Raw genomic sequence first — 26,020 nt, forward strand, 5'->3', positions numbered from 1 at the left:
AGGCTATAAGTCATTGGAAACTTTGCATTAAAGTTACATACAACTCTGGTGATGACAAGAATTTTTATTTCAGAACGAACAACATATGCAACTTTTCACATTTAAACGATTATTTAAATTTTCTTAAACACATAAGACATTCCACCAAAAAAAAAAATGCACATACATACCAATCATTGGTTATAGTTCTTATTGAAAACCTGCATAGAATAGTCTACTTTGTGGTTGGTAATGTTATAGAATAACTTATTAAATGCAAAGACACATTTGGAAGATATAAATCATTTGCGATTATTCACAATATCGGTATGAACTTGGAAAAACCTTGAAAAAAAATTACACCCCTAGATATAAATTTCAGTCGCTAAAGATAATTATTATAATTACGGACTCAATTGTGTTCATCCAGCGCCAGTGTGAGCTGATAATCAAGGCACAACAAAGGGAGTTTGACAATGGCTTATATACAGATTTTCTGCATGTGCTGGCAAAAAAAAATAAATCTACACAGTGCTACGCGGTAGTAACAGTCAGTTTGTTGGCAGAAAATCTAAGTGAATCACCAAACCCATTCATACTAAATAAACGTGCATAAAAGATGTGCATACATGCAAAATATTTCTCATTTGTTTAAAATAAAACTGCATTAAAGTAAGAATCATCCAAAAACATTTGAGAGATGGTAAATAACAGCATAACATTTGCACATTCTGGGAAAACTAAGCATGACAGCAATACAAGTTAGTCACGTGACGCTTCAGGACCTCTTGGCTGCACTGGAGCTCCCTCACGTTGGAACATGTCAAAACGTGGAGTTACCTCGCAGCGGATGAGGAGCGTGTCATCCTTGACAAAAGCTCGCTGATTCAGCTGATGCAGGTGCAGGAAAGTCACGTAACCAAAGCCTTTGGGGTTACGCTGAATGGTGGGTTTCTTGAAGGCTTGAAGGTCCGGCTTCGTCTCCATCACCTCCATATGATGTTGAGCGTCAGGGCCCTGGTCTAGAATGGCCAGACGGATATTGCCCTGGAAAGGCCAGCTCAGCTGTCCATCAAAAGCCCCTTGCATGGTGTGGACAAAAAGGGATATGTAGTTGGAACAGCGAGGGGCGTTGGGGGTCTGCAGGTGTAAGCGCAGGCACAGTTTGTAGCCCGGTCGACCCGTGTAGAAGCCCGGGCTGTGCTCGACCACCGGCAGGCCTGCTTCTTGGTTCCGGAGGTGGGCCGAGAAGCCTCTGAGACGCCAGATGAAGACGCCGTGGCATTGTTGTGCCTCCAGCTCCTTCACCGTGTCCTCCAGCCCAGCTACTCTTCTCTGGATCTGAGCAAGCTGACCTACCTGTAGAAAGGAAACAGAAATCATGAGATGGCCACCATTGACAGGATTCCTAAAAGTCAGCCGTATGGAATATGAAAATACCCGGGTATCCTCTAAGATGATAAGCTCACGGAGCTGGTGATCCTGTTTTACTAATCGTCCGTCCATATCCCGGATCCTCTGCATGACTTCACTAGGGTGGCACGGGCCACAGCTGCCGCCACAGCTTGCGCTTCCCCGACCAGATGATGCGGACGCTGCCCCTTGCTCATCAGATGAAACCGAAGGTCCAAGAGCCCGAAGTGACTTTGGTGTGGTGCCGTTAAGGCTAAGGCAGCGCACAAACTCTGCCATGTAGCGCATGTGCATTTGTGTGAACTCCTGCATATGCTGAGCCAGGTTATGTCGCTGCATCTATAAAGAACAATCATTCGACAAATAGTTGTGCTATAAGGAATGTCAAGTGATTTTCCAATTCTTAAGAAGCTTTACCTACCCTTTCCTTACATCCAAAAGTGCTAAAGGTACAGGCAATAGGGGCTTTCGGGCAATCTGTATCACAATGAGAGTCCATCTGTAACAAAAACATTACAAACATACATTTTTAAACTGCGGATGGGGAATGACAAGGAGGAATTTGGTTTTCCAGCTGTTGATTTTGAGAAAGTTTGAACTAAACCAAGATCAGAGTTTAGAGAGACAGCCCGTAAGGTGAGAGGTGGCGAGACAGTTGGCTTTGATGGAGATATAGAGCTGGCTTTCGTCCATCTAGCAATAAAAATGAATTTTGTATTTGTACCTGGACTCTGATGAGATCCAGCTCACAGTACTGGCACTTGATGTTCGCAAAAGGACATTGCTGCTCATGAAGCTGGAGGAGAAAAGATGTTGAAAGGGAATTAACTCCCAGGCATACTGTATGATCTAAGTTTTAAAAAAAACTTGCTGTGTAAAATTCATTCAAAGAACTAGTTCGAAAAAAAATTAAATAAACTACCTCCCTCTCCTCGTATACAAAGCTTGCAACGCAGTCTGGGCAGGACATGGGTCGCCTTCGGCACTCTATGGTTTTGTGTTCCTCCAAGTAGATTTTTCTCACGGACTGTTGGCACTGCGGGCAGGGCACGGTTGCAAAAGTGCATTGTTCCAAATGATTCTGGAAGGAAAAAAGAATGAAAAACAGGAATGTGTTCACAGTAATCTCCGACCATTCTTGGAGGATAGAAACAAAAGTGTCAATACTTGCCTGTATTAAGAGTTTAAACTGAAAATATTGCCATTTGCCACAAACTATAATATGAAAACAATATAATATAATTTGCAGCTCATTATACCAAATTACATTTAAAATAAAAATAAATGGTTTGCAGATTTCCACAAAAAAATAAATGCTTCCAAAGTGAACATTTTAAAACTTGGCTCCTCCACTCACTTCATTGGCACTGAGATGTCACAAGACAGCATCTAAGCACTATTTTTTTCTCCTAGCCATTCCCAATAGTCAAAACAAATATTTAAAAAAAATAAAATAAACTGCATCACAATGATTGTATGATTAAGATACAGCCAGCCGCCTGTGATTATACACATGGCCGTCAGGTGATTTTGTGCGCATTTGAAACTTTGAGCAATGGACGCTTTCTCGAACCAGTTGGTTCAAGTGTTTCGGTGCCTCATGAGGCTTCATCTCACTATCACTTAAGAAAGACAAAACAATTCAACGGAGGTTGCAATTATATCAGCTGTCAACACCATAGCGCCACAGGAACAAACCTCAGGGAGGTGGTGATCTGCTGTGAAAAGTCTCATAAGGCAACCGTGAAAAAGACTAATTGGAATCAAATCAACTGTGAAATCTTAGCTCATCTTGGGTCTCCATATGGCCTTTTAAATATCCATACATACAAAAAGGAATATTTACATCAGACAGATTTCTAGTTGATGTAGGCTTCCTATAATATAGTGTTATGGCATATTCTCACCTCTAAATGTCGAAGCTCCATTTTGTCAGTACAGCCAGCATTTGGACAGCGGACAGTGAGGGAAAGAATCTCCCTTTTGGCAAAGTTATCAGGAAACAGCTGGTCTTCTAACAGCATTTCATTGTCCACTGGGCACCTCTGTCCTGTATCCCTTTATTTCAGGAAGAAGATTAACACATGGCACTTCATTTATTGTGACACAAACATATAAGTTACATTCTAGTGATGACAACATTTCAGGCATGCTGCTGTGAATTTAATTCATTATCAACCTAAATTAGTGTTAAATGTTGAAGCAACACAAAAGCTTACCGAATTGACTTCTCAATGCAGGTTTTGCAGAACCGGTGCCCGCATGGTGTTTGAATGGCATTCCTGAGAGCCATGAGACAAATAGGACACTCGTATTTTCTCTCAAGTGGTGGGTCAAATTCCACATCGTAGCCCTGCACAAGGTCTGTAGATTGCAGAATAGTAGAGCCGCCAGAGCTCTCGGAGGGGCTTTGTATGGATTCTCGTTCCCTTTCCAGCATCGCCAAGGCACAACTGGACAGCTCGCCACCACCAGCTCCCTCATAACTGACCTCCTCTAAACTCCCCTTGTGACTGTCGGAGCAAGACATCTGAGGAGGATGACACACAAGTGGAACCTGGTGGGCAACAACATACAATGATTGCATAAAATGGATGGATGGCCATTCATATACATCCGCTACAATATTGAGAAACACTACAGCATTATTGTACCTAGGGAAAATTGTATTTATTTTGGAATAAGCAAACATGTTTACAGATACTCGAATGGCGAGATGTTTTGGTCTTCTTCTTTTCCTTTGGGCTTTTCCCTTCAGGGGTCGCCACAGCGAATCAGCTGCCTCCATCTAACCCTGTCCTCTGCATCCTCTGCTCTCACACCAACTATCTTCATATCCTCTTTAACTACATCCATAAACCTTCTCTTTGGTCTTCCTCCAGACCTCCTGCCTGGCATGTGAAAACTCAGCATCCTTCTAGTTATGAATAATTGTTTATTACACGTGTTTATTTGTCTCTATTTTTACTTTTGTTAGTAGGCTGTTTTAGTTGTATATATTTCTATTGGTTCGTGTAAATACTAGTATATTATACAAATTTTAACTGAAATGACTAAAAACTAACAGACAACGTAGTTGTTTGAGGAGACTAGTCGAACTTCTACATGCGGAACTGTTAGTTTTACAATCCAGGCTGTGTTCTCTAAATACTGTATTTAAATCATAATAACCACCACAGCACGTGGTAAGGGCGCCCAACTCTTGTAAGCACACTAAAACACACTACGAACAATAAGACAAATACCATGTTAAAATATTACCTTGAGTAAGTCGGTAACGTACGTATCTTTCGTACAGAATTTCCTGCCTTAACCACGTCATCATACGTCAAAACATAGCATCATAGCGGGCTGTCCCACTCCCGTTACAGTAATACGTCAGTGAGGCTGCCATGTTGGATGTGTCAAGCCTGCCTCGTACTTAAACTAGTGCAAGTCAATGGACTGAACTTCATGAAGCAAAAACATAGTGAAGAAAGTGAATGCCTCTTGTTTATCGGCACCAAAATTAACGTAGGTAGCTCTTTTTTTTTCAAACCTGATTATTACAAATGTGAATTCATATAATTTCAATATTTGAATATGGAACTGTGTGACATGCACTATTAGCGTCCATTGAAGTTGCTGCAAATGCCCTTACAATCAGACAGCTGTGGACTGAGTGGGACAAACAGTCAAGCACACTCACAAGATGAGAACACTGGAGCTGCTGCCGGCCACAACTCATCCCAAGATGCTCACACGGTGATATCGCCACACACCGTTTAATAAAGGCTTACACCCAGCACGACAATACTACTGTATGTACAGTAGCTGAATTTCACTTTATAAAACATTAATAATTGGAAATTTTATTTCCACATTTACTTTTAGTAAATTGTACAGTATTCTGTTTTTAATATACATTTTTCTAAATAAATTGTGGCTGTAGTGGATTAATGACATTTACTCCTTTATTTTAGTGCAAATTATGTTTTCAAGCTCATGTTATAATGGCCAAGAACAATCAAAGATCATTGTTACATTTTAATCCCCTGAAAAAATGACAAAAGAATGAAGCGTCTCTCTGAGCTTTCACCTTTGCCACGTGCAATATGGCGGCAACGTTGACGTAAAAGTGAGAGCCAAGAGTGGTGTCTAGTTACATCGAAGTTTATCACGTCACATTATGTTTTTTGTCTCATGGGGTGTAAGTGAGCTGAGCGCCGCTGTGTGGTCGGAGTCTGCTGTGCTGTTGCCACAGCGCTAAGGAGACAGAAAAATGGCGGACATCGAGAAAATCAGTCTTGACTCCTTTCCCTGTCGAGTCAGCTGTTCGCGAAAAACGTTTTTTCAGGGGAAGCTTTTCATTCTCTTCTGCATGCTCGTAGTGGACTCCGGGGGAGCTACAACCCATTGGGTTGTCACAGAGGACGGAAAAATACAACAGCAAGTATGACAGCTCATTGAGCCTCTATGGTTTAGCTTCAAATGCTATCTGTTAGCTTTACCTGTAACATTTTTTTCATTTTATTCGGATTTTGATAATGCGGTTTTGGTGGTTCACTCGATCCACGTCAGATTTGTTTGCCCGCCTCCCTAAAGTTACGATTTTCGAGAAAGTACTCCCTGCAGCCTCAGCGATTTCTAGTAGAAGGCAGAGTTTACGCGAGATAGTAGGTGAGCGAGGTCAAGATGACCAAAACATACTGGCTGGCCGGGCCCCCGTCTATCAACTAAGTTCATGCTTAATAAAGTTACGCTTGCGTTTCGTATGCGTGACTACTGGCTGGGTTAGAGAGTGTTTAAACTGAGCTTCGCATGACACCACTCAACTCTATATGTACAGTAGTAGGGGTGGGAATCTTTGAATGTCTCTTTGATTCGATTCAGATTTTTGGGTGTGCGATTCAGGATCGATTTTTGATTCAAAATGATTTGATTGACAATGATTTTTGCTTCAATTTATAGATGTTCAAGGAATCGTAATGATATACTGTAACTCGCTTATGCTAACTAGTGTACTTTTATCACTCAAAAGAACGTCTCCACGCTGCAAAAAAAATCTTTTATTGGAATAACTTGTTACTTTTTCCTTCTACTCTCTAATGTGGCCACAACTTAACAGTGTATCAGACCGCGTAGAACCACACTGCCCCTAAGTGGCCAGATCGCTTACATCATGAACAGCGCTCCCAATAAAGGCACCCACAAACAAAGGGAAGACAGTATAAAATAATTTAAATAAAATCAATTTTGGGACATTTAAAATCGATTCTGAACCGTACTAAATAAGAATCGTGATTCTTATGAGAATTGATTTTTTGGCACACCCCTACAGTACAGTATAACATTTTGCATCAATTTGATATTTGAATATTGTCATTGAACTTGTTTTAGGTTGATTCACCTTTAAATCTCAAGCATCCGCATGATGTGGTGATCTTCATGAGACAAGAGTCTCGTGTGAACTACCTCAAGAAACTGGAGGTGAGTAACTTTTGACTGTACGATTAATGCTGTCACTGAAAATTATGTAAATGATATGAGCACTGTAAAATCTCTACAGCAGGGGTGTTCAAGTTCAGTCCTTGAGAGCCCCTATCCAGCCTGTTTCTCTCCACTAACACACCTGATTCATGATCAGGATCGTTATCAGGCTTCTGCAAAGCTTGCTGATGAGCTGATAATTAGATTCAGCTGTGCTGCAAGAGGGAAACATGGATAACAGGTTGGATAGGGGCTCTCGAGGACCGAACTTGAGCACCCCTGCTCTACAGTAATTCCCCAGGTAAAATTCACATTTGCATTTTTAACCTATCCTCCATTAAAAACCCACTTGTGTTTTTTTCTCTTTCTGCAATGCTCTAAGATGGTGTCAAAGCTCTGTCACAACAAGAATTGGTCTCAAAGACATGTTCACTGATGGTGTCTTGATTGTGAGACAAACTTTGTATACATGGGGAAGAGCTATGTTTAGCCTGGGTTGTTTGTAGAAGTTAGGAGAGTCTTTCCCGCATGTTGACATACATACGCACATTTACGAGATTTGTTTTTTAGGGTAAAGTCAGATCATTTTGAAATGATTTGAATTGTTTGTGAGTCCTAGTTTGTGCTATATTTACAGCTTAATAGGCAGTTCTAAACATTCTTGGGTGGCTAATTACTCTGGGTTTTTCACTTTGCTGTAGGGCTTGCAGTTGAGTGAAATACTATACTTTTTTACTTCTGTTTTTTCTCTTTCAATTTTTGAGCAGAAGCTGCTAGTGGCACAGAAAATTCACATTGAGGAAAATGAGGACAGGGACACTGGGCTAGAACAGCGACACTACAAAGAGGATGCAGACTGCATTATGGCCAAAGTACCTCTTGGTGACCTTGACCTGTATGATGGCACTTACATCTCCTTAGAGAGCAAAGATATTCGGTAAGTCTTTAAGTGTAAAATAAAAGTACTGTACTTCCTTCAAGAAGCATGCTGTGGAATGTCACCAACAAACAGTGTTGTTTTCACTCTTCTGACTGTTATGACACAGAGGATTTATGGCACCCTTTAAGTTTGTTTTTTTCTCTCACCCTCTAAGTTTTACCCAAAAGGCAAATTGACTTACTATGTTTCTTCCTTTTCCGCTCTCTTGTGTGTAGCCCTGAAGACTATGTGGATTTACTCTCGGCTCTGCCTCCTGATCTAGAAAAACCAGACTGTGCAAGAGTGTTCGAACTACCTTATAGTATCCATGCTTTCCAGCATCTCAGGGTGAGTATTATGGTCAGCTTGTCACCAGTTGCACTGATAGCGTTATTCTCAAAAGCTTGTGCTGAAGTTTTTGAAAGTGAAATTTATAAATTATCGGGTGGTTAAAAGATATGTATATTATTCATTACTATTCAAAGACGATTTTTCTCTGGAAACTGTTTACATTTGTTGAAAAGTGTAGCAGTGAAAATGTAGCTATTTTCTTATGAATAACTGATCAATAATCATGATCCCAGTTAGGGGTGGGAATCTTTGATAGTCTCACGATTCGATTCAGAATCGATTTTCGATTAAGAACGATTTTTTTATTCAAAATGATTTGATTGACAATGATTTTTGCTTCAATCTATAGATGTGCAAGGAATTGTAATGATCTACTCCAGTCTGACTCGCTAATGCTATTTAGCGTTCTACTCGCGGCACTTTTATCACTCAAAAGAATGGCTCCACAGTGCAGAAAAACAACTTATTGGAATAACTTGATCGTGACTTTTTCCTTCTACTCTCTGATGTGGCTACAACTTAACATTGTATTAAACCGCATGGAACCACACTGCCCCTCAGTGGCCAAACCGGGTACAACATGAACAGCGCTCCAAATAAAGGCACACACAGACAAAGGCAAGACAGTATAAAATAATTTAAATAATATCGATTTTGAATCGTATTAAATGAGAATCGCGATTCTTGTAAAAATCGATTTTTTTGACACACCCCTAATTCCAGTATTAATAAAAAATAATCCTGATTATTATTTTGGGCATAATCGTGCAGCCCTAATACAACTGCATTTGTATGACGTAGTACTACTAACACATACGTGTTATTCAATAAACTTTTGGTATATGCAATCTAGGTACAGTAATTTCTGGATTCTAAACCGCTACTTTTTTCACTTGCATTCAACCCTGCAGCTAATACAAAGGTGCGGCTTATCCATCAGATCACAAGGGGGCGCACTATAAGGAATGCGCAAGAGCGTCAGGCAGAGCAAAACAGACCAAGTGAGCCCAAATACAGTAGGAGAGACAGAACAAGAATGAGACAATTTGCGCCCTCTTTATGGAAAGAGAAAGTAGCGGGAACCCGGCTTGTAGTCAAGTGCGCCTTATAGTCCAGAAATTACTGCACTATGAATGTTAGCAGACATTCTGCCATGTAAAGTAATAAAGTAACATATAAGATGTCTGTATTCTTATTGGTGTTTTGTAGGGTGTACAAGAGAGGGCAAACCTCACATCCCCACTACTTTCCAAGGAAGACCCAATTTATAGTTCTTTGTCCCCTAAACTGGGTCACAGTATAGACGTGGTGGGCCATCGCATCCATCAAGCATTACTGAGGGTATGCTCTGTTTTTATTTTCTTTGGACACCAGCATGTATTGAAAAAACATTTGGCACTTAGATATTAGCTTTTTGCATTCATATATTTAAGTCTGACAGTGTTTTTTTAATTTATTTTTTTAGTCAATGTCAGTTTGTGGCTGATGTGTTATCAGGTTTTGTGGACCTTAAACTAAACGCTACTGATATTATTGCATCTCCTTTTTTAAACGACATTTTGCAATAATCATCTTAGTCCAGCTATCAAAAGGGCTACTGTCAATGTGAAATAAAAAAAATCATGAAGTCAGTAACAGTACAACAGTAATCCAACAAAAAGAATAATGACGTGTGTTTTCTGTTCCAGAATACATCATCATGGGTGCTGTACAACATGGCTTCATTCTATTGGCGTATGAAGAACGAGCCTCAATGGGCAATGGATTGTGTGGTGCGCGCCCTGCACTTTTCCCCTAGGTAGAGTCAGCCTCTTCACAAGGTTTCAATTGAGTGTATTTGTTTGAGAGCGGTCATATATGTTCATATTCCCACGTTGGTTGTGTGTTATTAGGCATCACAAGGATATAGCCCTGGTTAATATGGCCAACATCCTGCACCGCGCCCATTTCTCAGCAGATGCTGCTGTTCTCGCCCACGCTGCCTTGGACCTGCCCTCGGACCTGTTTACCAGCCACTACACTTTGGGAAACATTTATGCTGTGAGTTTAAAAGTGCCCGCATTGGAGGCAGCAAGGTTCACACTTAATACTATTTAGAGCAAAAATGTTACCACAAAATTATTGGTTTTATTTGCACTCTAAGTGTAACCTGATGTATTCACACATGTGCCTTTAGCCAGGTAAGATGGGATAAAAGGTTTATTATGGAATGGAAAGGGATTTGTGTTGTTCAGTCGATATTAAAACTGTGGTTATAGCAATGCACAATTTGACAAATCAGTTTTTCCCAACATTCTCTGTCCTACCAGATGCTCGGGGAATACAACCACTCAGTGTTGTGTTATGAGCAGGCATTACAGGCCCAGCCAGGCTTTGAGTTGGCCTTAAGGAGGAAGCATGCCGTGCTCTGCCAGCAAAAGCTTGAGCAGCGCCTAGAAGCCCAGCACAGGTACACATGTCCAGGTTTAATGTAACTGCCTGTAATTGCAATGTACACGCATTTATTCTTTAAAAAAATATATTGTGATTCGAATCTGTCATGGTAATTTTATGCACCGGTAAGTACATAGATTTTACACATTGTATATAGTACATTAGTACATTTTTTACTTAGCTCACTAAGCTATAGCTAAGGTGAGTTACTCGTGTAGCTATTAATAAGTACTCCTTTTACAACTGAGTTCTATTCCAACAGTAATGTTGTAATGTGAATTTCTCCACATTGCAATGTGTATTGTTGCAATGGGAGGATTTTTTTTCTTTCTTCAAGATTACAGAGCAAGCGTACAGTATAGGCACTGATACTGGTATCGGTATCAGGCGTGTCTATGTGAACTAGTTTGTTGCCATGCACCATTTGAAATCTTTTATTCCGGGACCATCGTAAGCCTGAAATATTATTTGATTTATTTGCATATTATTTATCGCTTGCTTTATTTCATTACATACATCACCAAACTCCCATCCTATCACTTAGCAGTAGAAAAGTCCCAGTAACTTAAGTAGTGTTTGATCTGATTAGATTTTTAAAGAGATACTTTACTCATCGAGCCATTTTCAACAGTAAGAAGATATTTTGTCTATAAATAATGTGATCATTTTATAATTTTTCATTAATACCTTTAAAAACGAATTTTGGCTAAATTCGTTTTTAAAGGTAATAACTATTAATTGTGGCCTACATGAAAAAATAATGAAGTTTTCAAATTAATTTTGGACAAAATATAAACTTTTTACTGCTGAAAATTGATCAATGAGTGAAGTATTCCTTTAATTGCTTACATTTTACCCTGATTTGAGTAATCCACAACCATATTTTTAGTTTTAAGCAACACTTAAAAACATTAAGTGCGATGTTTCACTACTCCTTCACCTCTAAATGCTAGCTTGTGTGTGTTCTCTATGGTTTTGATGACCTGAGATTGCTTGTAACACAAATGTGACTTGACTGAAGAAAATCTTTATAAACATTAAACTACTAAAATGATGCAAACATCAACATATTACTGGAACACTGCCCAGTTTAACACTTGAATGAATTATGAAAGCTTTTCTCCTCTCTTTTTCTCTTTGATTATGCAAATGTGAAAACTCAAAGAGGGCAGTAGTGCAAACATGTGATGACCACTGTTCAATACAATTGTATTTGTCGATGTATTTATGGCTGTCTATGTATAGGTCACTGCAGCGAACCTTGAATGAGCTCAAGGAATATCAAAAGCAGCATGACCACTACCTTCGCCAGCAGGAGGCGCTAGATAAACACAAGCTGCTGCAGGAAGAGCAGATCCTGCACAACATTATCCATGAGACCCAAATGGCCAAAGAAGCCCAACTTGGTAAAATCATGGTTTCCAAGGTTACAGGCAGCGATCATATTTTTTTCTGTTATTAATTTAAGGTTCATCTTCAAAACTGGCATTAAATAAAATTTGAGGCCAAAGTTAATGATATTGCGTTTAAGTTATTGAACATTTTTGGCTTTCATTTTAACGTACCGGTAATTGTTTTGCCACAGGGAACCATCAAATTTGCCTCCTGGGTCTACACCAGCTCAAGCTCAATTGCGCATTCGATCTGCCTGTGCGCTATCAGCGTGGTGACCTGTTTGAAAATGTTGATTTGGTCTATGTAAGTGTTGATTCACTTCTCTTGTGTGTCTTATCGTATGCTATTCAAGGTTATTTTGGGGTTTAAAAAAAAAAGCCTTTCGGCAAACTTGGCAGTCAAATAAAGAACATTGACTGGTTTCTTTGGCTGTTGCCTCCCTTTCTTCATAGTTTGGCGAAGAGGTAACAGTAGCATCCAGTGTGGCACTTGTGTCAGAGCACAGTTCAAATCAGTCAACACACAGCCCTCAGCTCCATCCTTCCGTGTCAGGTGGCCAGGATCCTGTTGCCGCCCTCTGGAGCGATCGTCATGATGACACACAGGCAAGACGGATGATTGCAGTTGATTGTAGTTTGTCAACATATTCTTTTTCACACTTTTTATTTAAATGATTACTTACTGATTGCTTTTGTAACACATCAGACGTATTGTGCATTTTTTTTTTTCATAATTAGAAACTGTTGCCATCATGCTATCATGTTTTGACAATGTCTTTGACATGCTTTTGTCAAAGTACCTCAAGGCTGAATAATTATAGAATACTCGCCACACCCTATTTTTTGTTTTATTGATAGTGGCCTCTTTTTGAGGGGATGGCCCGTTACATGCAAGTGAGTCAAACGTCATCACATCCCTCCTATATTCGAGCCAATGGATTTCATTACTGTGACGACCTGTATTTTGAGCTCTCGAATCAATCGCCTGACTTTATTTATTTATTTAAGCAATTAACAGTTAGTCCCCACAAGACATGGATAGGCATGCCTACAAGGCTTCCCTCATGGTGGCAGCGCTTCATCATCAAGCCCCCAAATAAAACTTAATGTCATTTAGTGTGCTGGCCCATGTATGTGGCACAAACCAGCACTCCAGAGACCCAACTATTTTTATGCAAGGAATTAAGAACTCAATTGTCTCTAATATGTCCCCTTTAATTCTTGACATAGTTAAATTTTGCTACTTTACATTAAGCATCATTTTTTCAGAAAAAAAACTGATTCCACTTAATGGATCCATGTTTGTTTGTTTTCTGTAGGATGTACAGAAGTTGTTGTGGCCTCAGCGGACAGACTGCGTTAGTGAATACCCAAGTGTCCCACCTGCTCACCTGTTGCCGACATACCACCTTTTGTCTGAAACCATCAGTCACAGGCAAGTACATATTCAAGATCTGTGTGTATTTTGTGGGTCTGTGACCGTGTTTCAAAAGTAAAAAAATACTATAGTGTATAAACTATTCTATCTGCGCACATTCAGCAAAGTGGCAACTCTTCTCTATGGGAGTCGTAGTCCTCCTCAAAAAGTGGCGCTGCCAGAGTGTGGTTCTCCTTCCCAAGTACATTCTCCTCCCTTGCCGGCTTCACTGGACTGGCTTCTGGAAGACAAGATGCTGCCAGATCCGTTTGCCATCCAGGTGTCTGTCTGCTTGTCTTTTTTTCTGGATGTTTGTAATTCATAGCTAAAATGTCTAATGCATGTTTGCTGAAACATTATCATTGTGTGTGATTACAGATATTGCAGTTCCGGAGTGGTGGCTGGACATTGGAACAAATTGGATCCAGGATTGCCGAAATAATGAAATTAGTAAGCAACACGTCATCCTCTGATATGCTTATCTCGCAATGTGTACATTATCCTCATACATATTGCGTACACCTGACCTATACCACATAAGCCATCAAAAAACATAGCTTCATATTTCTGAAGCCAAATATTGCTACACTAAGCAGGTATTGTTTTTATAGGACAAATTATCCAGCTGGCAGGTCCACAATGAAGCATCTCTATTCTGGCGGGCCCAAGGTAATGGCAGTCGTGCCCTTCAGTGCCTGCGCCAAGTGTGGCTCAAAATCCCGCCCTCTCACCGCCATTTGCCCCTCACAAATGCTGCTAATTTGCTGCTACATTATGGATTGACCACCCACTCACAAACATTGGTGGAGCAAGCACTTGCTTACAATACAACTGAGGTAAGATATGCATGGCTTTCTGACTTTCTCTTAATATTGTAGTATTATAGTAGCATTTATAGGTCTGGCCACTGAGCTTAGAGTGTCACATAGTGGCGTCCATAGATATACCGAGAGACTGTAACAGTCACAAAAAGGCATTGAAGTAGACATCTTTTCAAAAGTAGTGGTAAGATTCATGAATCCTGTTGTAAAACCCAGAAGCCAGATATATACAGGGATGTGGAAAAGTATTGACCCCCTTATTTTGTTTTAACCTATGTTGTTGTTTTAGTCCCGTTTATCACATTAACATTGGTATGATTTGCCCTTTCTGTGTTTTGGATCATCAAGCCAATTTCACAAAGACAACTCAAGTAAATACAAAATACTCTTTCTAATATCCAAACATATCCGTCCCTAATTAACCCATGATGATTTCCAAGAGTATGGAGAAATATTATGTAAACTGACAAAACAAAAGTTTTAACTTTTTGGAAGGCTGGTTATATCTAGTGTAAAATTAACAGCATTGATTAAAAAAAAAAAAAAAAAGCGTGTCAACATGTTTGTGTCAGTGTGATGGATGGTGGTTGATTGCTGCTACACTAGCCAGATTGATATTGTGATTCACTCAAGGGAATTCTCCACAATATCAATCTGGGACTGCTTCACGGTGATTAGCTCGGGAAAAGCGGGACATTCTGTGCAATACTTCGAGCTGATTGGACAATGCGGCTTCTTGTACGTGTTTGTTTTGACCAATCACGGCCACGGATGAAAATCTCAACTTCGTTCTCGTCGAGGGGGAGGGACACAAACATCTACCAGCTAAAAATGCAGGAAGCGCCTCTCGCTGTTCAACATTCAACAAAGAAACGGGGAGTAATTCGGCGAGAATATAATTAATTGGGGCGTCCATTTGTCCATGTTAGGTTTGATTGTTTCCGACGGCGTCCGCGCTTGATGGTTTCGTCACAACTGCATATCACGCCCCAAACACAATCTCGGAACAGCCAGTTATTAGGTTCATGAAACAATTACTTTTTCACATGGGGCCATAAAGGTTTGATTTTTTCCCCCCTTCTCTTAATAAGTCATCATTTAGAAACTGATTTTCTTATTTATTTGGATTGTAGAAGATATTGAAATTGGTTTGATGTTCGGATAAAAAAAAGAAATCGGAAAGGGGACAAATACTTTTTTACATAACTGTCCATTTATTTCTATGTGTATTTACATTGTTAGTAATAGACCTACTTGTGTTCAATAGCAAAACTACATTTAGGTATCTGAACAGCTCCCCTTTCCCCCACCAGCCTCACGCACTCCTCAGCCTGGTGAACTTGCAGTTGGCCCAAGGCAATGTGACAGGAGCGCTGGCCTTGTTTCGCCACACACTGATGACAGCCGTTTCCTCCTCCACTTCCTTCTCAGCCTTTGCTGCCTGTGAACAGTGTCGCACCAGCATACCTCTTCTGCGTTGCCTGCAATTCTATCCATTCCTTTACAACCTTTCTAACCAACAACCCTGTTTACGTGAGTAACTTTGATGCAAAGAAAGTTTTTGTAGACATTTTTTTTTTTGGTGGGGGAGTTACCAGAAAACATAACGTCACCCTCTTAAAATAATTGCCCAGGTCATTTTTTTATTTATTTTTTCGCAAAAAAAATATTTTTTTGCATAAATCAGCTCCTCGTGAGGCAAATGGTTCATTTTTTGTGTGTTTCCTGACAAATCTGAAAAAATGACTTTGGTGATTATTTTAAGAAGGCATTGCTAAGTGATAGAGAGCTATGCATTTATAGCAACGATTTCCAGTCGATAAAATAGCATTTTGCTTTGTATCATTCTTGGACTAAAATAACATTTAAAAAAAAAAAAGCTAACATTTAGCACAGGAAGTCATTACTTAACTATAACTTTTACTAAGCCATGGAGCCATGTGTCAGACAGGTTTTCCCTCTCTAATGTTATCCAAGGAAACAAACCACAGTGCTGTTCCTTTAAGCTGTAAAGGTGTCAGTGACTACAGCATTGAGAATTTAAGTAGTATTTCCCACTTTTGATATGAGCAGACAACATTCACTTTATTCATAACAGTCAGAGTGAAGCGAAAAGTGCTTGAAGTCGAGAAGTGTTACCACTCAATTATTTAAACCTGCTGGAAATAGCTGAGGCCAAAATTAGATGTGTCAAAATTTGACTTTCCATAGCCAAATATTCCTCCCACAAAACACATGGACTAAATGATAAACACATGACGCGCACTTAAGAGTAGAAATATTCTCTGATGCTCCATAACCACATCACAGGATATTTTAATCAGGCCTTACAGTTCCTCCCATGTTCAAATTCAAAGCAGTTTTCTACCATCAAACAGAACTTGACGTTGTTACTATTCTACTTACATTAATTTTATTGACACATTAAATAATTGAAGTAGATAACACAAATCATTTAATTGTTGCAATTTTTTGTTTAATGACTTTACTTAAACATGTTTTGATCCAGAGGGTTCTGCTTGCGGTGCTGAGGATGAACTTGCCATACCGCTGGAAGAGTGGGGTGGCGGTGAAGAAAAACAGGATACGTCTTCCGTTTCGGCCATAGAGGACTCTTTGCTTTTTGAAAGTAAGAAAATTATCTTCGGTAGAGACACTGTCAGTGACTGGAAAGCTGGGAGGATACATTCAGTGGGAACCAAAAACATCTGAACTCATTTGGTCCCAAAAACAAATAAAAACGTTCTATTTTAAATATTGCTACACTCCCCAAAACTTATTTATATGTTTTTGTTTTTTTATGCTAGAACATACAGAAGGCTTTGATGCAGCCTCTGACCGGAAGAGGGCGCTTAAAGCGATGGTAGTTATTACAAAAAACGGCCAGCAGGTGGCAGCAGAGTATAAGATCAACCAGGGCCATGTTGCAACAAGCTCTTTCCCCCCCGTGTTTTCAACAGATTTCTGAATATTGCTGAAACTTAGCCATATTCTAATGCTAATTGGTGCAAAACGGAAACAGATACAAATGTACTTTTTTTCCTGATGGAAGAAGAGACTTTAATCTTTCTTTTGGTAGGTTCTATGTTTTAATAGCAATAGAACACAATATTCTGTGGGCCTTGTGAAACCAGTCAAAATCAGTAAAACAGCCGGGAGCGAAGGGGGTTGCGTCAGTGGAAATAGGTGGGAGTAAACAAGTTAATAAGCAACCATAGTCATACCATATTCATTAGGGGTGTTAAAAAAATGGATTCGGCAATATATCGCGATATTACTATATGTGGCCGAATCGATGTTTAAACAAAGTTTTTATGGACATATTCAACAAAACGTCTTAGGGGTAGGGTTAGGGTTCACACATTAATTGTTATTTTCATACAAATCTTACAGTGTACATGTACAAGTTTACTGATTAGTATTTTCAAATTTTAAGTACCAAAATTTTTCTCTCGCAATAATCAATTTAGAAATTCGGATCAGGATTACAGTAATTTCTGGACTATGAACAGCTACTTTTTTCACTTGCATTCGACCCTGCGGCTAATACAAAGGTGCGGCTTATCCATCAGATCACAAGGGGGCGCACTATAAAGGAAGCGCAAGATCGTCAGGCAGAGCAAAACAAACCAAGTGAGCCCAAATACAGTTGGAGAATGAGACAATTTGCGCCCTCATTATGGAAAACAAAGCAGCGGGAACTCGGTGCGGTAACATTAAAATCCCTGCGGCTTACTGTCGGGTGCGGTTTATATGTGTAACAAACTCGAGTATTCCCCAAATTTAGCTAGCGCGGCTTTTAGTCAGGTGCACCTTGTAGTTCAGAAATTACTGTAATCGGTATCGAATCGAATCGGGACCTATGAATCGGGATACGGACGAATCGCCAGGTACTAGGCAATTCACACCCCTAATATTCATAATAAACATGGGCCATTTGCTTTATGTTTTACATGGTCACATATTAATAACTTCTCTGACATGCTTATGGCAGAATACCCCAATTATGAATTACATCACACTTGATACCCAGTGAGGGTTTTTTAAGCCTCCCAGAACTATTCCAGTTTGGAAGGGATGTTCTTGTCTCTAATAAGCCTTTAGCTGTGCTTGGGAACCAATGTATCTCGGGTCCCCAACCACTGGGCCACTGATGGTTACTGGGCCACACAGAAAGACTGAACAAAAAATATTTTATTGATCATCACGAGAAAAAAGTTTGTTTACTTTTGTAAATTAAGTGCATCTGACTGTGCCTCTGTCCAAACACTCATCTTTGTCACGGGATAATGGGGAAAAAGCAAAATCATAAGCGTAACCGAGAAAACAAACATGTTTGAAGAGATTGTTCAAAAAAGGAAAAGGCCAAATAATTAGACCGTAACGGCAATATGGGCAGTCTTTCTTTAGGTACTCAGCTTTTTGCGAGTGATTGTATTTTGTGTTTCTCTGCTAATGATACAGAAGTCATCTTGGACACAAACGGTTCTGGTGAGGCAGCGGGAAAACAGCAAGCTGCTCGCTCCTCTTCAGGGACGCCTCCCTCACTCGCAGACGGAGGGGTCGAAGGTGAGGAGGAGTGGCAGCTGAAGGAAGACCTAATGGGAGCTTTCGAGGGGGCTTTAGATGTCAGTGGCAAACGAGGTGACTTGCGGGGAATCCGGGTGCTGAAGAATGACCGTGTGATGGGGCCCCGTGGTGGAGGAGGGCCCTGCTTTGGAAACTGTGAGGACGACGACAGTTCAGAATGGGTAATGGCACACGTACTGCTACTATCGGCCACATAGAATAGGCGGTGTTAATAAACATTGTTTGGCCTTTTTGATTGTGTGCGATTTTGATGTTTGGCTTATCAGATCACCTTTCAAGTGAAGAGAGTAAGAAAGGCAAAGGTGGATGGGACTGAGAATGGGGCCATCGCTGATGATAGCCAGGGTGGGGAGCCCGTGTCTGAAGGCCATTCTGTTCTGGAGATTAGCGGACCAACTATCCCCTCAGCAGGTCCTCCAGGTACCACTAACTTACACCGGGCTGAGTTAAAGGTGAGAACCTCCAACCGGTTGAATAGACATCTTAGTCTTTTTCTTTGCCCTGGGCAGGCCGCTGGAGGGACTATACAAGTCTTGGCTGGCCAGGGCCAGAGGAGTGTCAGCGCACCCGAAGGGTGGACCTCACCACTGCAGCAAGCACATGGCTAGCCGTGTCGGCCAAGAACATCGAGTAAGCTTTTATCATGTGATTATTGTGATTAATTTTCCCGTTATCTAACATTGAAGGCTATGATCGCTTTAGCTTCAGTTTTCTCTTGCGCTGACTGATGCAATGGATGGATGGTGCGCTGTAGTGTAGTGACCTTGGCACTCGCTCAAACTTACTTAACTCTTTGACTGCCAGACGTTTTCAGAAAAGGGATGCTGTGGGTTTCTGCCGATTTTAAGCATTTTGAGTGATCTTTCAAGGTCCATAGAAAATTATGTGTTTGGACTATGGAAACACACATACTACCAAATGAAAGATTGGACTCTCATCTTTCATCAGAAAAAAAAGTTTGTTTCTACCTTATTCCGTTTTTCAGTAATCAACAATAGAAAATGGTTAGTTTCACCTCTGTTTTGAAACAAACATCTTTTAACGTCTTTGGCACTCCTCCATAGGATTTTACTAAACTTTATTTAACGTTTTTGGCAGTCAAAGAGTTAAGTTCTCACCCTTCAACTTTTAAAGCCAATTATAGAGATTTGGTGTGACCCTTTAACTCTTTGACTGCCAGACGTTTTCAGAAAAGGGATGGCGTGGGTGCCAGCCGATTTAAGCATTTTGACTGATCTTTCAAGGTCCACAGAAAATTATGTGTTTGGACTATGGAAACACACATACTACCAAATGAAAGATTGGACTCTCATCTTTCATCAGAAAAAAAAGTTTGTTTCTCCCTTATTCCGTTTTTGAGTAATCAACAATAGAAAATGGTTAGTTTCACCTCTGTTTTGAAACAAACGTCTTTTAACGTCTTTGGCACTCCTCCATAGGATTTTACTAAACGTTATTTAACGTTTTTGGCAGTCAAAGAGTTAAGAATGGACTCACAAGTTTTTAGTTCATGTCACTCAGATTCTGCCACCTCGGGAGTATCCCATCGTTTATTTACAAACATTCTTAATTGGTCTAATGATGGAGTTTGTTCCTGCCTTGACACATAACCCAAATGTGTACATAAATAGGAATGTATCATCTAATCAGACAATGATCTTTGCTAGCACAGTAGTGATGGCATAATTATAGTATTTGTATGAAAATAATATAAAACAAGCAATGAAATGTCTTACGTGGCTGCATAAATTACTTCATTGCAAGTCATTCGTAACCTTAAAGTGGAAGTCAACCTTAAACATTTCTTGACAATAATGTTATATGTGACATCACTAGTCTAAACATGACATTCTGATTAATATTACATTTGTGGAGTGTGAGTTATGAAGCAAAATCCAGCCATTTTTATCCATCTCGGGGCAACCATTTTACCACTTGCTGTTGACTGAAGATGACATCATAATTGCTCAGGGCTCAGGCAACGGCCAATCACAGCTCACCTGTTTTCTGAAGCTGAGCTGTGATTGGTTGTTACCTGGGACCTGAACAACTAATGTCATTTTCACTCGACAGCAAGTGGCAAAATGGCCGCAAAACTTCTGATATTAATCAAAACTGCTGGATTTTGCTGTTTAACTCATATTCTACTAATGCAATATTAACCAAAATACTGTATTTAGCCCAGTGGTGCTGCATATAACATATTGTTACAAAAAATAATTGGGGGGGCTGACTTCCCCTTAAACAGTCCATTGTAAACCGCTGACCACCTACAGTATACATTTAAGGTTTAGAGGTATGACAGGGATTGACAATTTGATTCAATGCCTCTTCCCCCAGCATCACAGAGCACATAGATTTTGCTACCCCACTCCAGGAGCCAGCTGTGGAGCCTTTATGCAATGCGAACCTTGCTGCCAGCATGCACACCCTCGACCACCTGGCAGGCATGGCTAATCGAGCTGCCATCCACTACACAGGAGAGAGCCAACTCAGTGAGGTAGGCCACACGGCAACAAAAAAAAAGATCATCATCTCTAAATACAAAAAAATGTGATTATTATCACATTTATTATTTTAATATCCCTGACCTCAGGTCCTACAAAACCTTGGCAAAGAGGAATTCTCTCCCCAGTCTTTTGAGCAGGTGGGGACTCGAATTGCTAAAGTATTAGAGAAGGTAAGTTCAAATTTAAATCTGAAAGGAATACCAGAGTAACCTTTGTTGTTCTGTCATAAAATGAAAAAAAACCACTTGCTTTGAAAGGTGCTTTTGAGATTAAGATGCACTTTTAAAAAAATTGATGTGTTTCTATGCTGGTGACAACCAAGGCTGCAGAAATAATGCCTGTATAATGCAATAACATGGACTAAAATCAGACAAATGAATAGGCTATAAGATCAAAGTGTTGCTCCCTGAAATTCTTTAAAATGACTGAGTGTCAGAGTAACACAAAGACATGCTTGCGAACTCTCGCGCTCTTGTTTAAACACTTCACTAAATGTGAAACGTGCATGAATAATTTAGCAATAAGCGTTCTTGTTCCGGCTGCCTCCGTTCGATGAGGCACAGTTTGTATAGCAAATGCCGTTGTATTGCGTCATACCAATTAAATGAATCCATTCTGTGCGGATAGTAAATATTTTTCTCTTAATTATGACTAACCATGACATCGATAGCCTACTAGCTAACACACACAAACAAACCCTAATATAAAGCTCTATGGATTTTTTTCCACACACAAAATACTAGTTTAGCCTTTGTTCAATACTTTGTTTAAAACTTTTGTTTAAATTAAATGTGTAACTTAAGACATGCTCTCCCCTAGAACCAAACATCATGGGTATTATCCAGTATGGCTGCACTTTATTGGAGGGTGAAAGGTCAAGGCAAGAGGGCAATTGACTGCTTGCGACAGGCCCTCAACTATGCCCCCTATCATATGAAGGTAGGTCACCTCGGAGCCTTTAGCAACAGTCAATGCAAAATTATAACCGCCTTCAATTAGCTTTTTTTTTTTGTTGCACTTTCTTGCTTTGCGGTAGTATGCAACTTCCTCTCTACAGTATTTGATCAACTTGAGTTGATTTATGATGGTTTTATATTCAGAACGATAGAAAAATACAGGCTCAAAAATGAAGTAATTGTGTGTGTCCATGAAACTTTACCTTCTTTTAGTTACTCGGGTAATTACTAAGTGCTTTCACAGAGGACAATTCAGAGGAGAGCCGCTCTATGTAAAGCCTCGTCTGTAGGTGTGGGTCAGAAATAATCGATTCTACTGAGCCCTGAAGGTTGTATGGAAGAAAAAAATATATATTTGTCTGTCTGTTGTGGTGAAGAAAAGCTGAGCCAAAAGGCGAAGCTCTCAATTTACCGGCCGATCTACGTTCCTACCCTCATCTATGGTCACGAGCTGTGGGCGGTGACCAAAAGAACAAGATCCCGAAATGAGTTTCCTTCCCAGGGTGTCCGGGCTTTCCCTTAGAGATAGGGTGAGAAGCTCGGTCATCCGGGAGGGACTCAGGGTCGAGCCGCTGCTCCTTTGCGTTGAGAGGAGCCAGTTGAGGTGGCTCGGGCATCTGTTTTGAAAGCCTCCTGGACGCCTCCCTGGAGAGGTGTTCCAGGCATGTCCCGCCGGCGGGAGGCCCCCGGGGACGACCCAGGACACGCTGGAGAGACTATGTCTCCCGGTTGGCCTGGGAACGCCCTGGGAGCTGGTCGAAGTGGCTGGGGAAAGGGAAGTCTGGGCTTCCTTCCTAAAGCTACTGCCCCCGCAACCCGACCCAGGATAAGCGGTAGCAAATGGATGGCTGTCCTCGCAAAGTTTTTATGCATGTTAATGTCTTTCTGCTTGGGTCAACTTTAGGGTAAAGAAAGATGGCACCTGAAGTACAAGGTCTACTAAAGTCACGCTTTCAGTAGACGCAAACAAATGGACTCTTTATTTTTCCTTATCCAATTGTGTTGTTTTGAGCAAAAGCAAATTTTTTCAGTACTGGACCCACTGACTTCATGGCAATGCGGAAATGACAATGAAATGAGTCCAGGATCAATTCACTGTAAAAACATTGTGATACTGACAAATGAATGAACACTATTTCACTATTTATTTACACAGGAACTTTGTCAACAGTTATGTATGGAGAATGGTGATTTATTTTGTTTAGCAAACATAATCAAGCAGTTCCTAATGTGTTAAACAGGATGTTCCACTTATCAGCCTGGCTAACATCTTCCAGAATGCTCGACTGTGGGAGGATGCTCTTACAGTTGCACGCATGGCTGTCGAAATTACTCCACACTTTGTGGTCAACCACTTCACTCTCGCCAATGTCTACATCGCTATGGTAAATCATTGCTTCTTTTCCCCACACTTGCATCAACTGGATGTGCCCGCATGGACGCAATGTTTCTGTCTCTTGACGGCAGGAGGAGTTTGAGAACGCAATGCGATGGTACGAGTCCACGTTGAAACTGCAGCCAGAGTTCGCCCCTGCCAAAGACAGACTGCGAACCATTCAGTGTTACCTGCTCACCAAGAGGGAACGTCGTCAACCTTAATCAAAGAAGTTGCCATCGTGTCCACAATCAAGAACACACAAATGTACTTAATATGCGCAAAAAAAAAAAGTATTTTTCCCCTTCAGTCAGCCCGTCTAAACAGCTACCCGAGCTCTTTGAAACACTTAACCACAAAGCACAGTTGATAACAATACTTGCAGTTCTGTTCTTCTAACAGTTCATGTTTACAAATACAGAAGGGAAGTCAAATCTGGCATACATGCCCCATTGTTGTTGTCGTTTTAGCATACATGCAATAGTTGGCATTAAAAATAAAAGGGAAAACCATAATATTGTTATATTATTACAAAAATACGGCTATACTGAAATGTATGCATCATGTGGCCAGGAGACGGTGTTGTTTTAAATTTATTTTAATGGTAAGTTTTAATTGAAAGGGTTATAAATAATACATTCTGTCCATCAAGTGATGCTGAGATGGAATGCGCTTCACATCTCAGTAGTTTTCACTTTTCAACAATATACGCCCTCATTGTTTCCGCTCATGAAATGGACGGTACTTGTCGCACTTTTGTCATCATTCCTATTTGTACGGGACCCGCAAACTGATTTTGCTCCAAGCTAATTTAATGAAAAAAGTAGGAAAACAGAATAATGCTGCATTTGCTTCTTAAAGTAATCATCGGGCAAAAAAACAAAAAAAAAACAGATTTCCTTCTGGCCCTCACAAGTGGAGTCTGTATTAAATGATGTACAGTATTAAAGGCCGTGTGTGGATTTCAACTACTTGTTTTTGTGTTATCTCTTTGATAAATCAAAATCCCAATTTTACAGCTTGCCCTTAATTTAGCTTGTGAATGTGTTGTCAACATTTTCAACTGACCACATGGTGTCACTCTGACTTTTTCAGCAACCCTTTGTTTTACTTTCAAAGTCATGTTGAATTCCATGCATTTGCATTTGAAATGTTAGCGGTCTAATGGCCGCCTGTGATCTTGTATGAAGCGAACTTGGCATTGCCATCGCAAGGTCACCTTATATGTCGAATGAGCTAATTGTCTCGAATAGCTTGGCCATCTTAACTAGGATAAATGATTTTCTTTGGATGCATGCCAATGGTTTTACGTCACTGAAACCTGCTGAGGATCTACTTGAGTGTCCATGATGCTTCAAAAATAACCCAAGGTTCTGGTGCTACTTTTAGCACATTTTCAAGGATGCGCTTTGGAAATGGTGCTTACCACGGGGAAAGACAAGGGCAAAGTATATATTAGCATTTGGCATATTATTCCATGTTACAAAATGTTGGAATGTCAGCACTTTTTAAACCAAGAAAATAGTATTTATTAGATAATTATGGGGTGTAATTTTTAAGTTTATTTAAGTAGGTGCCATATTCAATTACTCTATCTTTTTCTTAACGTTTGCACCTCTGTCTAATTAATTCAAATTAATTTTAAATTGTTGAAACATGTTAGTAAAACAAAATTCGACCATCAAATATTTTGTACATGCAAAACTACAACACAGTGTTTTGCAGAAATAAAAAGTCAATTGTAGAAACCAACCCCTTCGGTGCAGCCACACATATAAACACACATGGTATTAAATAATATATATATGCTATATATCAATTGGCCCTGTGTCGTCAGGAGACATGTCCATCTACAGCTGTGTCATCTTTACATAACTGTGCAAGCTGATGCCGTGCCCCTGATGATGTCCCCAACGGGAGACATGGATCAAAAAGAATTGGACCTAAAATTGACTCTTGAGGCACCCCACACTCAATTACCGAGAAACTTCAATCTTTGTGAGGGATGCTCTAAACCAGTTCGGGCAACCATCAGGCAGTCTGTTTAATAAAATCTGGTGTCATTCTGATTCAATAGATCCATTGGCACCAGGACTGAGTTGATGTGTGAACCTGCATTATGCCTGATGCCATTTAAAATCATTAAATGGGCTGTCTTGGTAGGCTACTGTAGTTCAACGTAAACCTGATGGATATTTCTCTAAAATGTTTCTACACAAGAAACATTTTAACTGGTTAAAAACAGTTTTTGTATCATTTTATTTTAGAGTTGGATACAGATCGGTAATAATTATTGAGAATTTTGGGTTCTAAATGACTCTTCTTCAGGAGGGGAAATTCTGTTTTGAAGGCAGCATGGAAGACACCCATTTGTGCAGTTTCTTCTCCAGCAT

General features: G+C 40.2%; 2 protein-coding genes across 4 annotated transcripts; one reads left to right on the forward strand and one right to left on the reverse strand.

Annotated features, from left to right (window-relative positions):
- Nucleotides 1-49: 49 nt before the first annotated feature.
- On the reverse strand, nucleotides 50-4,692 carry traf6 (TNF receptor-associated factor 6). Of its 2 annotated transcripts, none has more exons than XM_077564642.1 (8): nucleotides 4,654-4,692; nucleotides 3,612-3,949; nucleotides 3,300-3,450; nucleotides 2,315-2,473; nucleotides 2,117-2,188; nucleotides 1,814-1,891; nucleotides 1,420-1,731; nucleotides 50-1,338 (listed from the first exon to the last, which is right to left on the reverse strand). In XM_077564642.1, exons 2-8 carry the CDS (start codon nucleotides 3,920-3,922, stop codon nucleotides 742-744), a joined length of 1,680 nt encoding a protein of 559 aa, XP_077420768.1. In that variant the 5' UTR covers nucleotides 3,923-3,949; nucleotides 4,654-4,692; the 3' UTR covers nucleotides 50-741. The 2 variants fall into 2 exon arrangements, with proteins under 2 accessions (XP_077420768.1, XP_077420769.1); XM_077564643.1 differs by having other exon boundaries at nucleotides 3,612-3,922; nucleotides 4,654-4,684.
- Nucleotides 4,693-5,589: 897 nt separating this feature from the next.
- On the forward strand, nucleotides 5,590-24,598 carry ttc17 (tetratricopeptide repeat domain 17). 2 transcript variants are annotated; one of them, XM_077564617.1, is made up of 25 exons: nucleotides 5,590-5,824; nucleotides 6,772-6,861; nucleotides 7,629-7,798; nucleotides 8,017-8,128; nucleotides 9,341-9,472; nucleotides 9,820-9,929; nucleotides 10,024-10,171; nucleotides 10,441-10,580; nucleotides 11,810-11,970; nucleotides 12,150-12,262; nucleotides 12,412-12,564; nucleotides 13,278-13,393; nucleotides 13,499-13,655; nucleotides 13,754-13,825; nucleotides 13,987-14,211; nucleotides 15,510-15,729; nucleotides 16,706-16,825; nucleotides 18,661-18,947; nucleotides 19,053-19,206; nucleotides 19,296-19,416; nucleotides 21,127-21,286; nucleotides 21,383-21,466; nucleotides 22,116-22,235; nucleotides 23,494-23,637; nucleotides 23,720-24,598. In XM_077564617.1, exons 1-25 carry the CDS (start codon nucleotides 5,654-5,656, stop codon nucleotides 23,849-23,851), a joined length of 3,612 nt encoding a protein of 1,203 aa, XP_077420743.1. In that variant the 5' UTR covers nucleotides 5,590-5,653; the 3' UTR covers nucleotides 23,852-24,598. The 2 variants fall into 2 exon arrangements, with proteins under 2 accessions (XP_077420743.1, XP_077420744.1); XM_077564618.1 differs by lacking the exons at nucleotides 5,590-5,824; nucleotides 6,772-6,861 and adding an exon at nucleotides 7,020-7,162.
- Nucleotides 24,599-26,020: the final 1,422 nt, after the last annotated feature.

The sequence above is a fragment of the Vanacampus margaritifer genome, chromosome 4, assembly GCF_051991255.1.
Source record: "Vanacampus margaritifer isolate UIUO_Vmar chromosome 4, RoL_Vmar_1.0, whole genome shotgun sequence".
Taxonomy (NCBI): Eukaryota; Metazoa; Chordata; class Actinopteri; order Syngnathiformes; family Syngnathidae; genus Vanacampus; species Vanacampus margaritifer.